The following is a 15,417-nucleotide window of genomic DNA, read 5'->3' as shown; positions in this document are numbered from 1 at the left end:
TATTTTTCAATAAACTTGAACCAAATTAAATGTCACACTAGTTCATAGGAGTCTGTAACTCTAGTACACCTCCGTACTGCACAATAATTACTAAACAGGAAAGTGTTGTTTATATTTTCACAGTGATTGCAGTAAAACAAATAAGTTATTACAAACCATGGGCAGTTCGCCTTCTGTCGAGGCGTCACCCAACACCGATGCATTATAATGAGATAGGTAAAGGTGCAAATGAGGCCGAAACCACTCTTCACTTCTTGTTGAACCAGTGAAAAGACCGAAGGAGCTGTTTAAACACAAATCAAAAGATTAATTAATCAAAACAGCATCAGATCTATGTTTAAACAATTAATTAACAAAGGAAGGAAAATTCCACAGCCCTCACAACCCATATGTTTTTTTAACCTTCTATGAGACAAGTATGTGGGACTAGATCGAGATTCTAATATGGTTATCAAAGTGTGACTAGATAGAGAATGGTATGCACCCTAATTATATCTAGTACATTAATTAATTATCTAAAAGAGGAAATGCAAGAAACCAATTGAAACTTCATGCAACTTTGAACAATGAAAATGAATGTTTCGAATAATTTATTCAATTTGAGACTAATCATATTCATTATTTTCCCAATTCAAATATCAGGTATTCTTGTCTCTGTTTCAATGCTGTATTTAGCAGATACAGATGAAAAAGATAGCAAAGTGACTTAACATCTGGACTAGAAGAACAAAAATCTCCTTAAAGATCTGGCTAGCAAATGATCCACTTCCAATTGTGGCTGACTTCCAATATAATAGGGGTTTTCCTTTGAGCAAATGGAAAAGGTAGTGGAAATTGAGGTGTATGTCTTAAGTCTTATATATGTTGGGTGGATGTACATGTTTACGGTGCCAATTGATGGACAAGAAAATGGGCTATCAGTTGTGACCAAAAAAAAGAGTGACCTCTGAGAGGTTTATAATTTCAATAGACTTTAGAACCTATACATGAAAGAGAAAAGAAGACAAAGATGACAAGCATACCTTGCCATGCCTTAAGCTGGCATGTTTGTGTTTCCACAGACATCGTCCTTTGTTTCTGTTGAGAAATTAAAGAAGAGCAACATTACACTTACAGGATATTGGTTTCTACCATTAATGAAAGAGATCGGTAACACTTCGAAAGATGAGGAGCTAGTGGTACTTGTACCTGAAGATTTGATCCAATCCTGGTTGCAGATGAGGGCTTCAACTACTTCGGGACTCAGTTTTCGATTGAAAAGGCTCACCCGTTCATCAGTTTCATCGAATGCAGATTCAGTGGAGACCACACATGCAGGTATCCTTAAGATGTCGCGTGCCAACAAGGCAAGAGTTGGATACATTGAAGCATTGCCCTTCCACCATTTCATAATATCAAAAGGAACATTTTCAGGAACACATTCCCCTTCAAGGTAGTGGTTGAGCTCTCCCAGTCCCTCATGTACAGGTACGTCAGTGCTGCTGGCATTTGAGCACCCACCACCCTGCTGATCAGCTTGAATAGAGTAACGAAAAAACAGCTCGCAAATCTTTCCACGCACTTCGAGCATGTACTTTTTAGCATCACTACCAAAAGCTTCTTTCAAGGAACGATCAAGAAACCTGATTTTATATCTTGGGTCTAGAACGACAGCCAAAGATAGCCACAGGTACCATTTCTCCCAAAGCTCATCAAACTTTTTCTTCATTGAATTATGATGAAAATCATTCAGTGCCTTTTCAGATGACCTCATTGAATTATGATGAAAATCATTCTGTGCCTTTTCAGATGACCTCATTAGAGCAATCTTCAAGTTCCAAATTGTGTGAAAATTTGAATTGAGAGTCGCATTGCATGGGCTGGAAGCCACTTCAATGGCTTGATAAATCAGCCTTGCAATCTTACAAAAATCCTCTGTATCTTGTAGTTTCTGATCAGATGGCTTAGATGGATGAGATTTGAAATCTAGCTGCGCAGGGTTTGGAAACACCTTGTTAAATTGCAGAGCAGCCTCTAGGGAGTAGAAAGTCAAGTACCATTTCTTGGAACCAAAAGTGGGTCGGTTCATTTGTAGTTGCAAAAGGATTTCTTTATATTTCTCCGTACGCAGTGGGGAGCATGTCATGTACTTAAACCAGTCAGCACTTAGTTTTTCGACATTCCAACGATTGTAACAGAGAAGCTGGCCAAGTGATTCTGTTATGCAAGGTAAACTTAGTAAATTGTTTCCAACAAGATAATTATTCTCTGCAAGATTCTTCTGCAAGCTTGACATATCTATCTGACACATTGACTTGGGGAATAATAAAATTCCTACAAGCTTCTTGTCAAGACTCCAATTTCGGACTACTTCTTGGATTATTTCTTTTGCGCCAGGTTCTGGCTCATCATCATACTCATCCCAATTAGTATTCGCACTATGGTAAGACTCAAAATCAGGAAACATGCTAATATAGCCAGTCATATTTTCATCCTTAGACCCTGCAAAGCTGCATCTAATGATTCTTCTAATAATGTTCCATTCTTTGTCAATAAAATGTGCTGTCACACATATGAAAAATTTAGATCCAAGAACCCATTTTGCTACTGTCAGGAAAATTCCCCCATGTGCAACTGATATTTCCTCCTTCAGCTTCAGCTTTTCGTTCTGAAAAATACTGAGAAACTTGTCTTGAACAGCAGACTGCGATACCACGTCATAAGTAGGACAGATGCCAGCCAAAAATCGCCTATAATTTGTACTGCTTGTCAATGAAAAGGAGCAAAGGTTGGAGACTAAAGCCTTAGTAAGCAATTCAAGTGACTTGTCTTGATCTAAATTTGGGTTCTTCTCAACAGATGACTCGGGATGTGAATACGACAGTTGCTGCTGCACCCGACCTGTTGCAGTTGAAGGTCGTGCTGGACAGGTCTTAAGATGTCGTCTCAGATGGCTTGTTCCTCCTGTAGTTTTTGCACTAAGGGAGCTTTCACAATGTTTACAGACTGCTGCTTCAAGCTTTCCATCTCTTAAAACTTTTGTAAATTCTTCCCAAACTTTGGACTTCGGTCTTCATTTTTTCACCGGTATGTGAGAAATGGCATTATGAATACAAGTTAGTGTAAGGTTCTGAAGAAAAAATCACTGTCATGTATTAAGAATCAGAGTTATGAAAAGAACGAAATCTGTGTTGTTAGATCAGTGATAAAAAAATGTAAATTTAGACTGAACCACAGAAACAGGATTCATACCAGGACAAAGTATGATCAAGGTTACAGAGTAAATCCAATACAATATGGCTCTTATCACAGTTTTTTTAGCACCGATTACATTACCTTTTGCTTGTTAGTCGCTGGATCCTTGCTCTAGGTGTGAGAAGGATCCTTACTTTCATTGAGAGGATAGCACACTGAGTTGGGGCAATTTTCTGGGTTTATTTCTCACACAATGCTATGCCAACCTGAGGGGTTGGGGATACATATTTATAGGGCTGCTAACCAGCCAGCATATGCCAAGATGCTAGTCTAAGATGCTAGTCTAAGATGCTGTCCTACAGATGCTAACTGCTGTCCTAAAAGCAGTCAAGATGCTGTCCTACAGATGCTAACTGCTGTCCTAAAAGCAGTCAAGGATGCTGTCCTACACAAGGACCATGTGCTGCCTACTGCAGCCCACAACCACCAGCCAACAGAGACTTATCCATCATTCTCCCCCTAAGTCTTGTGTGGCTCCTTGTGGGGTATCTGAGCCATCCCGATCCTGGTGCGAAATTCCTGGAACTTGACTCGCCCAAGGGACTTGGTCAGAAAGTCGGCGAGCTGGTCTTGGGTGTTGATGTAGTTGGCCCGAACGCTCCCTTCCTCCAGGCAGCTCCTGATGAAGTGGTACCTCACCCGGATGTGCTTGCTGCGCTCATGGAAGACTGGATTCTTCGCCAAGGCCAAGGCGGACTTGCTGTCCACCCTGAGCTCCACTGCCTCTGCGTCTCTGCCAAGGAGATCGCCAAGCAGCCGAGCCAGCCACAGAGCCTGAGTAGAAGCGGTAGTGGCTGCGATGTATTCTGCCTCGCAGCTGGACAGAGCCACCACCTGCTGCTTGACCGACTGCCAGCTGATCGGACACTTGCCGAGGAAGAAGAGCGTCCCGCTGGTGCTCTTGCTCGTGTCGATGTCGTCGGCGTGGTCGCTGTCACTGTACCCGATGAAATGTGCCGCACCGGGGCACCTCGGGTAGTGCAGACCGTAGTCGGAGGTGCCCGCGACGTAGCGGAGGTCCTCTTCACGGCCTGCTGGTGCTCCGTCGTCGGTCGCTGCATGAACCGGCTGACGTAGCCGACGGCGAACGCCAAGTCCGGTTGCGTGTGGACAAGGTAGCGAAGGCTGCCCACAATACGCCGGTACTGCGTCGCGTCCACCTCTTCCTCCGTACTCTCCCGACTCAGCCTCAGCCTCTCCTCCATAGGAGTGTGGGCTGGGTTGCAGCCGGTGAGACCGCCCAGCTCCACAATGCGCTTGGCGTAGGCTGTCTGGCGGAGAGAGGTGCCGAAGCTGTCCTGGTGGACCTCGATCCCCAGGTAGAAGGAGAGAGGGCCCAAGTCGCTCATCTGGAAGGTCGCCCTCATCTTCTCCTTGAACGCCTCGATCTCCACCTCCTCGGTGCCGGTGATCACAAGATCATCGACGTAGACACCCACCAGCAGGGCCTTTCGTCCCCTGCCCCGCCGGTAGATGGCCGCCTCGTGCGGGCTTTGCTCGAAGCACATCCCCTTCATTGTGGAATCCAGTTTGGCATTCCACGCCCTCGGTGCCTGCCGCAAGCCATAGAGGGCCTTGCGCAGACGAAGCACCTTGCCTTCCTTGCCGGGAATCACAAATCCCGGCGGCTGGTGCACGTAGACCTCCTCCTTCAAGTCGCCGTTAAGGAACGCCGACTTGACATCCATGTGATGGACACACCAGCCCTCCTGGGCAGCTAGCGCAAGGAGAAGTCGCACGGACTCCATCCGTGCTACGGGGGCGAAGGCGTCGTCGAAATCGACCCCCTCCTGCTGCACGAAACCTCGAGCCACCAAGCGAGCCTTGTGCTTGACGATGGCACCGGCTTCATCCCTCTTCAGCTTGAACACCCACTTAAGGGTGATCGCGCGGTGACCACGAGGGAGATCAGCAAGCTCCCAAGTGCGGTTCTGCTCGACCGCGTCCATCTCCTGCTGCATCGCGGCACGCCATGCCGCGTCTCCCTCCGCCTCAGCGAAGGAGCGAGGTTCACCGTCCTCGTGTGCCAGGTGCAGCTCCGCCTCGAAGTCGTGTACCGCTAACCCAGGGACACGTTGGTTACCGAGGATGTTGTCCATGGTGCGGTAGCGTAGAGTCTCATCGTCGTGGTAGGCGTCGACGCGATCCTCGTCGCCGGACAGTGGAGTGGCGAACTCCACCGAACGCTGACGGACCAAAGCTGCTGGTGCCGACCTTGGAGTTGCCGGTGCCGGTGTAGGAGAGTGGGGAGCCGGTGCAGGAGTGCGTGGTGTAGCCGGTGGTGTTGGACTCGCTGGTGGTGAAGGCGGTGGTGGGCTCGCCGAAGCTGATGGCGAGCTAGGTGCCGGGGAGGGCAAGCTCGGTGAGGACGAGCTGCTAGCTCCCCCGTATCCCTCCAAGTGGACGTAGTCGACGACGAAGTCCCTGAGGGTCGAAGCCGAGCCGTCCTCCACCGCCTTGTCCCAAGTCCAGCCTCGCCCTTCATCGAACACGACATCCCGGGAGATGCGGAGGCGCTGTGTCACAGGGTCGAGGATGCGGTAGGCCTTGGCGCCCTCGGCGTAGCCGATGAGCACTCCTGGAGTGCTCCGGTCGTCGAGCTTGCCGACGTGAGTGAGCTCCTTGGCGAACGCCAGACAACCGAAGATGCGGAGGTGGCTCACCACCGGCTTGCGCCCGTGCCAAGCCTCGTACGGCGTCATGCCGTCAAGCGCCTTGGTGGGCGAGCGGTTGAGGAGATGGACAGCGGTCATCACCGCCTCTCCCCAGTAGATCGCCGCCATCCCTCTCTGCTTGAGGAGGGTGCGGGCGGTGGCGACCACCGTCTGGTTGCGGCGCTCGACGACGCCGTTCTGCTGCGGGGTGTACGGCGCGGTGAAGTGGTGCTGGATCCCCTCGTCGGCGCAGTGCGCCGCGAACTCAGCCGCCGTGAACTCGCCGCCGTTGTCCATGCGCAGCTCCCGAAGCTTGCGGCCGCACTCCTTCTCCGCAGCAGCTTGGTGGTGCTTGATGGCGTCCGCGGCTGCCCCCTTGGTGTCGAGGAGGACAGCCCACATGTAGCGGGACGCGTCGTCGACGAGGAGGAGGAAGTAGCGTCGTCCTCCAGGTGTAGCCGGTGTCACGGGGCCGCAAAGGTCACCGTGCACGAGCTCCAGCTTCTCCTTGGCGCGGAAGCTTGCTTGGCGGGGAAAGGGCAGCCGTCGCTGTTTGGTGAGGACGCAGGTGTCGCAGAACTGCTCCACATGGTCGACGCACGGCATGCCCTGCACCATCTCCTTGTTGCCGAGCTGCTTCAGGGCCTCGAAGTTGAGGTGCCCAAAGCGCTCGTGCCACCTCCAGGCTTCATCGTCCCGCCGAGCTGCAAGGCAAAAAGGTTGCGCCACCTGTACGTGAAGGACGTAGAGGCGGTTGCTCCCCCTGTTCACCTTGGCGAGAAGTCGGTGACGAGGATCCCAAATGCGAAGCACGCCGTCCTTGATCTCCACGCGCGAGCCATTCTCATCCAGTTGTCCCAAGCTGATGATGGAGTTCCTCAGCGCGGGGATGTAGTAGACGCCGGTGAGCAGCCGATGCTCACCATTCTTGGCGACGAAGATTAAGGAGCCGGCGCCCTTGATCTCTACGGCGGAGGCGTCCCCGAACTTGACGGAGCCTCGAACGTTGGAGTCGAGCTCGGAGAAGAACTCCCGCCGGCCTGTCATGTGGTGGGTGGCGCCGGTGTCGAGGCACCACCCATCGATCTTGTCGCTGCCGCCGGACCCGCTGCTGAGGAGGGCGTGTGCCTTGGCCTCGTCGAGGTGGAGAAGAACCGCTGGAGCCGGTGCTGCTAGAGATGGCTCGGCTCTAGCATGTGCCATGAACAGAGCTGGCTGCTCCTCCTCCTCCGCCTGCGCGACGTGGGCCTGGGCACGTCGTGGCTGCCTGCAGTCCTTAGCCCAATGGCCAGCAAGACCACAGTTCCTGCAGCAGTCATCTTGTGCCGGCTTGGGTTTTTCGGCGGCGGCGCCTTGGACACCTCCGCGGGCGCCTCCGTTGGCACGCCCTTGCGCCCCGGCCTGGGCGCCTTTGCGTGACTTGCCGCGCTTGCCATGCTTGCGGCTGGCTGCTACAGAAGAAGGCTCCCCCTTCTTCTTGTCACCTTGCCCGGCAGCCCACTGCTCCCGGGTGAGAAGGAGCTTGGGCCCCGAGGAGGGTTGTGGCTCGTCAATGTCGACGACCTTGAGGCGACCTATCGTCTCCTCGATCGACATCGTGGAGAGGTCTAGCAGGGACTAGATTGAGCGAGCCATCTGCTTGTACTTCTCGGGGACGCAGCGGAAGAGCTTCTCGACAGCTCTCTCCTCGCTGTAGGTGTTGTCACCAAACTGCACCACTTTCCGCAGCAAAGTGTTGAGACGGAGAGCAAAATCATCAACGTCCTCACCTGGCTTGAAGGCCGTGTCCTCCCACTCCTTACGGAGTTGCTGCAGTGTGGACTTGCGGGCGTGATCACTGCCGATGCGTGCTGCAGCAATGGCGTCCCAAGCATCTTTGGCAGTCCGCTTGCTGGTAAGCGAGAACTGCATCTCGGTCGGGACTGCAGCGATGAGAGCATTCAGTGCCGTCGATCCTGGTCGTAGTCGACGTCGCCGTACCGGACTGCCTCCCACATGTGCAGCACCTGAAGTCTCACCTTCATCACCGCAGCCCACTCGACCCGTCCACCGCCTTTGCCATGTGCGCCTCCTCCAGGAGCATCGCCGGCTCCACCACGGTACCGGTCCGGGGAGAGAGAGCCACGCGGCCTGCGAAGGCCATGCTCTTCCTCGACCCGTCCACCGCCGTTGCCGTGCGCGCCTCCTCCAGGAACGCCGCCGGCGCCTCCACGCCTGTCTAGACTGCGGTCACGCTCGTGGGCGTGCACAGCTGCCCACTGAGCCGCTCGCCGGCGTGCTGCATCTCTCTCCAGCAGCTCCAGGTCTGGATCAGCACTGTCATCAGCAGCGATGGAGCTGTTGTGACTGCTGCGCAGGTCCTCAACCTCCGCTGCCGCTGCACGCGCTGCATCTGCAGCTGCTGCTGCCTCCACCTCCGCTCTGGTTGCTGCCAGCTCCGCTTGGGCCAGCCTCGACGCCCTCGCTGCTGCTGCTGCGGTCGCTGCCGCTGCTCGCCTGCGCTCCTCTGCTGCAGCGAGGTCGGCCTCCTGCCGACGCCGCGCGCTCGAGGTGCCCGAGTGCTGAGACTGCCCTTCTGCGGCCATTGCGCGCTGCTGCGCGGAGAGCAGAGGCAGCCGGAACTGCTGCTGCTGCCAGCCGGGGCTGCTGCGAGGCAGGGAGCTCGACTGGAGAAGGGATTGAGCAGGAAATGCTTAGGCTACAGGATACTACAGCTTTGATACCACTTGTTAGTCGCTGACCACTTGTTAGTCGCTGGATCCTTGCTCTAGGTGTGAGCAGGATCCTTACTCTCATTGAGAGGATAGCACACTAAGTTGGGGCAATTTTCTGGGTTTATTTCTCACACAATGCTATGCCAACCTGAGGGGTTGGGGATACATATTTATAGGGCTGCTAACCAGCCAGCATATGCCAAGATGCTAGTCTTAGTCTAAGGTGCTGTCCTATAGATGCTAACTGCTGTCCTAAAAGCAGTCAAGATGCTGTCCTACAGATGCTAACTGCTGTCCTAAAAGCAGTCAAGGATGCTGTCCTACACAATGACCATGTGCTGCCTACTGCAGCCCACAACCACCAGCCAACAAAGACTTATCCATCATTGCTTACTCATCACTTCATAAAGCATTAATCAAGAATGCATAAGGAATTGCATATGGTGCCCCTGAGGTGAGAGAATGTGAGAATTAATTGCATATCATGCCCAACAATTCTTCATTTCAAATATTTATTTGAAGAATTTCTGTTTGGACAGATCTATTACTTCCGCCGTTTCAAATTATGGGTCACTTTAACTTTGTCCTATGTCTTGATATAGTCTGTAATTGTACTTTTTTGACTTTTCGTTCTAAGTTTAATCAATCCCAGTAGGGGCCTCGGCCCCTGCTGTCCTCTCTCTCAATAAAAAAAAAGAAAATCAGAAGGAGCAGGATTAGTTCAAAATAGATGCATACTTTCGGGGAGAAGTTCCGCTCCTGGTTCGCACAGTGATCCTTTCAGCTGGAGCTACCACATTTCTGTGGAGTAAAAGTACCGTTAATGAAGTGTCGACAGAATTAAGAAGTTAATTTGTAACCAAAGTTTTAATTTTTCAGTCAGAACCTTTCTGTTGTGCTGGGATTGGCAACATGGCCATCGGCTCCTTGTTCGCCATCATCCTCTTCGTCGCTATCACTAGAACTGCCAATTTGCTCATGTTCACCTCCCTCAGTGTGAGAAATTGAAGTCCCTGCTACGTACATATCAGATGACACATGATAGTATTGAGAGTCTGCAGCTGGTATGTATCCAATTGGAGCATCTTTGGGGCACATTTCTGATGGACGGGGGTGGTTGTGACTACCCCTGAGAACTGTCTCCAAAATCTGACCATCTGCAGATAGTGTCACAGATTTCTTGACCGTGCAGTTTGCCTGTGAGCATTCGTAGCAGATGAGTGGGCCTGAACCCGGAATCTCCTGCAGACCCGAATTCTTCCAGATGTAGCCATCTTCTGCTGAATTAGATGGCAAAACCGGCATCTGAACTGGTGCCCAGATCGGTATCATAATTGGTGCTGCGTTGACTGAAGAACTCAGAGTAGTAGTAGTTAACGGGCGAAACCCTTGATCGGCCATACCATGCTGAGGGTGAGCTGCCTGGTTCTCCAAATTCAGAAACCCTGCAAGGATCGGATTCATATAGAATTGCGTTTGAACAATCACATGCTAAGCAAGGCACACCTCTGAAAGACAGAGCAAAAAACATCTTGTAGCAAGGGCTGCGAAACCTTGAGAATTGGAAGTACCCAAGGAAGAGAAAAGGAATACTAATTTTTTTATGGATACATACATGTTTTTTTTAAGAAATTGGAGGGGCTGCAGCCCCTACAGAAAATTTTATTGAAAAGAAATAGAGGGTTATTTACAATGCAAAGTTAAAATTTCTGAATAACAGCTTCAAGATACAAAGAAGGAAACAAAGAAAATAAGGCCAAAACTTCTTAATACTACTTTTTTATGGATACATACATGTTTTTTTTAAGAAGTAAGAAGTGAAGCACTACGAAATCAGTTGAATCCTGAAATCACAAAAGATGAGAACATTTTCTCCTAGTTGAACAAACTACTCCATTTGTGCAATTATAAGCCTCAGCTACTAGAAGGAAGCAAATCACAATCACCTGCTAAGGGGAGTGCAGCAATTATATAAGCCTAAACGACAGGCAGATAGATCGAACTAGAAGTAAGCAAATCAATCACCTGTTAATTGTTAAGGGCAGTGCAGCATGGCTTTGATCCGAGTGGTTGGTTCAAGAAAGGTAGGAAGATGAACCTGGTGAGTGGTATCTATTTATGCAAAGACGACGTCGCAGAAACAGCATAACGTGTTTGGATCCGAAGCAATACAACAACAGGGGAAAAATGATCTATAATATGCTTTTTAGCCTAGATAAAGTTAACCTAAAGTATCTTGACTGACTTACCCGCTGGAAAGCGACGACGGAGGCTGTTGTCGGCCTGTCCATCGCGGCTCGTGGGTGGCCGGGAATTGCATGCAATGCTACAGTTCGCCTTCTGAGTTCTGTCACAGCATCACCCAATGGTGATGTATGTATTTTATAATGGTGATGAGATAGGTAAAGGTATATATGTCCAACGGGTGGCACCATGCCGCAATTCGTCGGCTGTTACCGGCCGTGGTGCTTAGCGGGCTGTGCCCCTACGGACTTTGTGCCTGGCCTTCGGCCCAAGACACGCCCCGCGGGCTGGTTTTCGTGCCGTGCCGGCCCGTCAAACACGTCGTGCCATGTCGACCTATGGCCTATCAAACCGACAACAGCTCATTTTCATCAACATTTTCACTAAACTCTGAAACATTTTATTATTTTCACCAATAATTCATCATTTTCACTAGTATAATAATTAATGACACATATATATAAGTCACAATTACATTAATAATTAATTTTCACTGGGCCGCTACCGGACCGACTGTTAGAACGGGTCGTGCCCGTACCGTGATGCGTTGCCTGGGTGGTAGCCCAGGCACGCTGGGCCAAATCACAGGGCCATGGGCCATGCCACCGGGCTACGGGTTGCATGGCCATATATAGGTAAAGGTGATTCTAAAAAAAATGTATAGGTAAAGGTGCAAATGAGGTCAACAAAACCACCTTTCTGTACGACCCTAATTTTTTATAATTTAGTCTTTTTTGAAAAATATTTATATTTAGCCGGTAAAAAACGTAAACTAATCTTTAGACCCTGAGGTCGGCGTCAGAACCCATGGCTCTGAGATAATACGTCTCGACACCATCTCACGTCTCGACACCACAGATCTTAGCTTCAACGTGCATGACCGACATCCAAGGTTGGGTTGATGTGGCCCACCGATTGAGAAAACCTAAAGGCCCGCCGCCGCCAACCTTTCTCATCACCACTGTCAAGTCGCTTGCCTCCTCTATCCGCGGGCGCCCTTGGTAGCCAGCAGCCCATCGATCGTCGTTGGCCTTGCGCCGACTCACTCCCTTGCGCCCCCATCCGCTCACTCAGGCCGCCCTCAACCCATCACCATCCTCCATGTAACCGGCGGCAAGGGTGCCCTCCCGCGTCTCCCCGGCATCCCCGATGGTCAACGGCCACGTCTAGCAGCACCGCCCCCTCCCCTAATGCTCGCCCGTGAGGCACCTCACCCTCCCAAAATCTCCTCGGCTAGCCCTCAAGGCCTCCTTTGGCAGCCCACTTTCCTGGGAGGATCCCGGCCTTTTTCTTGGGCCAGGCACCCTTTGGCAGCCCACGAAGACGAGAATTATAGCCCGCTTCCCAGCGATTTTCACGAGGAAGAAATACGCGACCCATTCGGCCGGGAGGCCGGGAGGGTTTCCCGAGCGCTCGTCACCGCTCACGACTCACGAGCTCGCTCTTCTTCTTTCGGAGTTTGGAGGGCAGTTGCTGAAGTTGGCGTCGTTGGTGCGCAGGAACTGCGCCGACACACGCGCCGACGCGGACACCACCACCTCGGCGCTGCCGAACTGGAGCCAGAACAGCGGGCCGTACTTTTTCGCAAGCGCGCACATGGTGTGGTGCGGATGAGAGCCCACCTGCAGCAGGTTGCCCAACAGCGTGTATACTGCTTTGGATTGGGAAGGAACCAAAATTTCCTAGTAGTACAGGAGTGGCAGCTTGGTCTTTTCAGCTTTCCAGGAGTAAGGTCACCCTGTATTTTAGTTTTAAGCCTCCTGCTAGCTGATAGTGCATTTGAAGGTTGAAGCTTGATTTAATTGCTTTAGAGTAAAATACACTGGCGGCCATTTAACTTGTCAGCCTGTGCCACTTTGGTCCATGAACTTCCAAACCCGAAAAAGTGACCCCTGAACTTGTCCGCCTGTGCCACTTTGGTCCATGAACTTGCAAACGCGAAAAAGTGCCCCCTGAACTTGTCGACCTGTGCCACCTTGGTCCATGAACATACAAATACAAAAATAACACCAGCTGCATGACACTGTTCTGCCACGTGGCCGCCTCTAGTAGGCCATGCATGGCACCGTTTATGGTGTTGACATCAGCGATGATGTCGGCACTTTTTTTTAATTTACGAAATTGATATATTTTTATTCATAGCGTCAAATATATCAAATAATATATCAATTCGTTGTATTTATTAATTAAAAGAGATAATTTTAAAACAAGCAAAAATTATTCGTTTTCTAGGTTTCATATTTTTTTCTAGACAGAGTACATCATGAAGAGGTTACACAAAATATTTTATGAATTTAGCATTTCACTAATAATTAGTTATGAAATAAATAAATATTTGTTGACGCGTTGAAAGAGCCTTTACACACATGGACCAAAGTGGCACATGCCGACAAGTTCAGGGGCCACTGTTTTGCGTTTGCAGGTTCATGGACAAAAGTGGCACAGGCGGACAAGTTCAGGGGTTATTTTTTCGGGTTTACAAGTTCATGGACCAAAGTGGCACAGGCTGACAAGTTAAAGGGCCGCCAGTGTATTTTACTCATTGCTTTATATGGCATGCCTTAACTGTAGCTCTTGGTTTAATATGTCACATGTTGTTTGGAGCTCTTGTTAGCTGGATAATTAGCATGTAATTTTATTCGTGCCTTGTCGCTTTGCTTTTGCATTGTCTTAAAAAATTCCTAATTGTTTCTAGGCTGACATATCACTAGTTTGTGTGTGTGATCATGGCAAGTAGAAAAGGCATAGAGAGGTGTTCTGTACAGGTCTAGCATTATAAAATTCAGATAAGAGTTGTAGTTCAGTGTTGGACCTTTAGAAAATTCAGTTCAGTGAGCTGTTGTTTTTTCTTTCAGAATTGATTAAGCTGGTCTTAATCTTTCCTCTAAACTGTACTGCTTGCTGCCATCTTGCTATTAGCTCATGGGTTCTAGGTCCAAACAAAGCCGATCTTGCTATTGGCTGCATGGGTTCTAGGTCCTTTTTCTTCTTCATGTTTGCAAATAGAGCTTTAACTATACTGTTTTCTATCTGAAATTTCATGTTTGTATTAGAACCATACCATATGTCTTGTAACTCTGGCAGTCCTTGTTATGCTGCTATGTTTCTTTGTTGTGTTATCATATAGTTGATCTTAGTGTAGAATAGTGATTAGTCCCATACAGTTGTCCTCTGCTTAGTATTCAGGTAGTAGTAACTTTTTTTCCTTTTTCTTTTTTAAATTTTCATTTAGCTTTTCATACTAGTGATTTAGGTTTTTATAACTTGGTGGCCATCAGGGTTGCTAGTAAAGCACCATCTAGCTTATGCTTGTGCGGTGCTAGTTGTGTATTTCATTTATCTTAGTCTAAACTGATAGAAACATCATTATCATGGCTGCTATTATTGCTATTGTGTTTAAGTGCAAGGAACAGTAGATGGAAACATGTTTATTTCATGTATACAATACAAGTGTCTAACTTGTTTCTCTGGTGTTACTTGCAGAGCTCTTGGTGGAGGCAATACATGATTTAAGGAGCTCTTGAGCTATACAATCTCTCTACTTAGGTACTGAACATGCAGTGGCATATGTGACAAGCTTCTGGAAAGGGTTTAAGTTATAGTTTTTTAGTGTTCAAGTTTTTGTGAAGAGCCTCATTCCATTTTTTATATATATCTGTCAAGAATTTGTGGATGGAGATGAATTTGTGATGCATGTATTAGCTTGTTTTGATTTGGATATTATTAGGTTCCTGAATCAAACTTTTGCATATGAATTGGACTCTTATAATTCAAATAAATTCATTATTATATCGTGAGCTTTGGAAGAAAGGGGCTCTTGCGCTGTTGAACCGATGATGCACTCTTTTCTGTGGTGGATGCATCGTGCTGCAGTGTATAGGGCATGGCAGTGAAGGCATCGTGAAAAATCTTTATCATCCATGGAAAAAGCTACAGTTGTAATGCACATGTATGAGGAACTTTATCATCGTGCTCCAGTGAAGACATCCACTGCCTACATCTTATCATCCATGGAAAAAGCTACAGTTGTAATGCACATGTATGAGGAACTTTATCATCGTGCTCCAGTGAAGACATCCACTGCCTACATCTTATCATCCATGGAAAAAACGTTTCCAAACAGCAGCAGGGAAATAACCCCTTCCATGAAATCTCCCCTGTAGGGCCTACTTTGGCAACGGAAAGGAAATTTTCCCTGGGAAGATTGCCCACCGGTGGAAATTTTTGGACTTGCTGTTCCCGCTTCTTTCCCAGGGCATTCCCAGGGCAGAAAACCATGTGTGGGATAGCTTTCCTGTTGCTATTTGGCAACAAGGTATCCGCGCAGGGAAGTTGACTTCTGCCAATTGATTTCTGCCAACGTACATGCAAAGCCAACCAAAGTACGTGCTAGCTGAGAGTGACTTGAGCAGAAATACACAGTTCGTCACAAATAGAATCAAGACAAAGTTCATGACTAGAAATACACAATTTTTTTTTGAACTGGGAATTACTTCTGCCAATGCACATGCAACAAAAAACAATGTCTTAGAAAATCAAGAAAAAACATATTTTTTAATAATATAACGAAA

General features: G+C 48.8%; 1 protein-coding gene across 2 annotated transcripts; it reads right to left on the bottom strand.

Annotated features, from left to right (window-relative positions):
* LOC8085035 (zinc finger BED domain-containing protein RICESLEEPER 2) lies at positions 1-10,986 on the bottom strand. Of its 2 annotated transcripts, XM_021464751.1 has the most exons (7): positions 10,852-10,934; positions 10,628-10,700; positions 9,489-10,047; positions 9,341-9,403; positions 1,189-3,050; positions 1,023-1,077; positions 1-283 (listed from the first exon to the last, which is right to left on the bottom strand). In XM_021464751.1, the coding sequence occupies exons 3-6, from the start codon at positions 10,001-10,003 to the stop codon at positions 1,034-1,036; spliced, it is 2,484 nt and encodes an 827-aa protein (XP_021320426.1). In that variant the 5' UTR covers positions 10,004-10,047; positions 10,628-10,700; positions 10,852-10,934; the 3' UTR covers positions 1-283; positions 1,023-1,033. The 2 variants fall into 2 exon arrangements, with proteins under 2 accessions (XP_021320426.1, XP_021320427.1); XM_021464752.1 differs by lacking the exon at positions 10,628-10,700 and having other exon boundaries at positions 10,852-10,986.

The sequence above is a fragment of the Sorghum bicolor genome, chromosome 7 (assembly GCF_000003195.3).
Source record: "Sorghum bicolor cultivar BTx623 chromosome 7, Sorghum_bicolor_NCBIv3, whole genome shotgun sequence".
Taxonomy (NCBI): domain Eukaryota; kingdom Viridiplantae; phylum Streptophyta; class Magnoliopsida; order Poales; family Poaceae; genus Sorghum; species Sorghum bicolor.
This window is presented reverse-complemented; position numbering and strand designations above follow the sequence as displayed.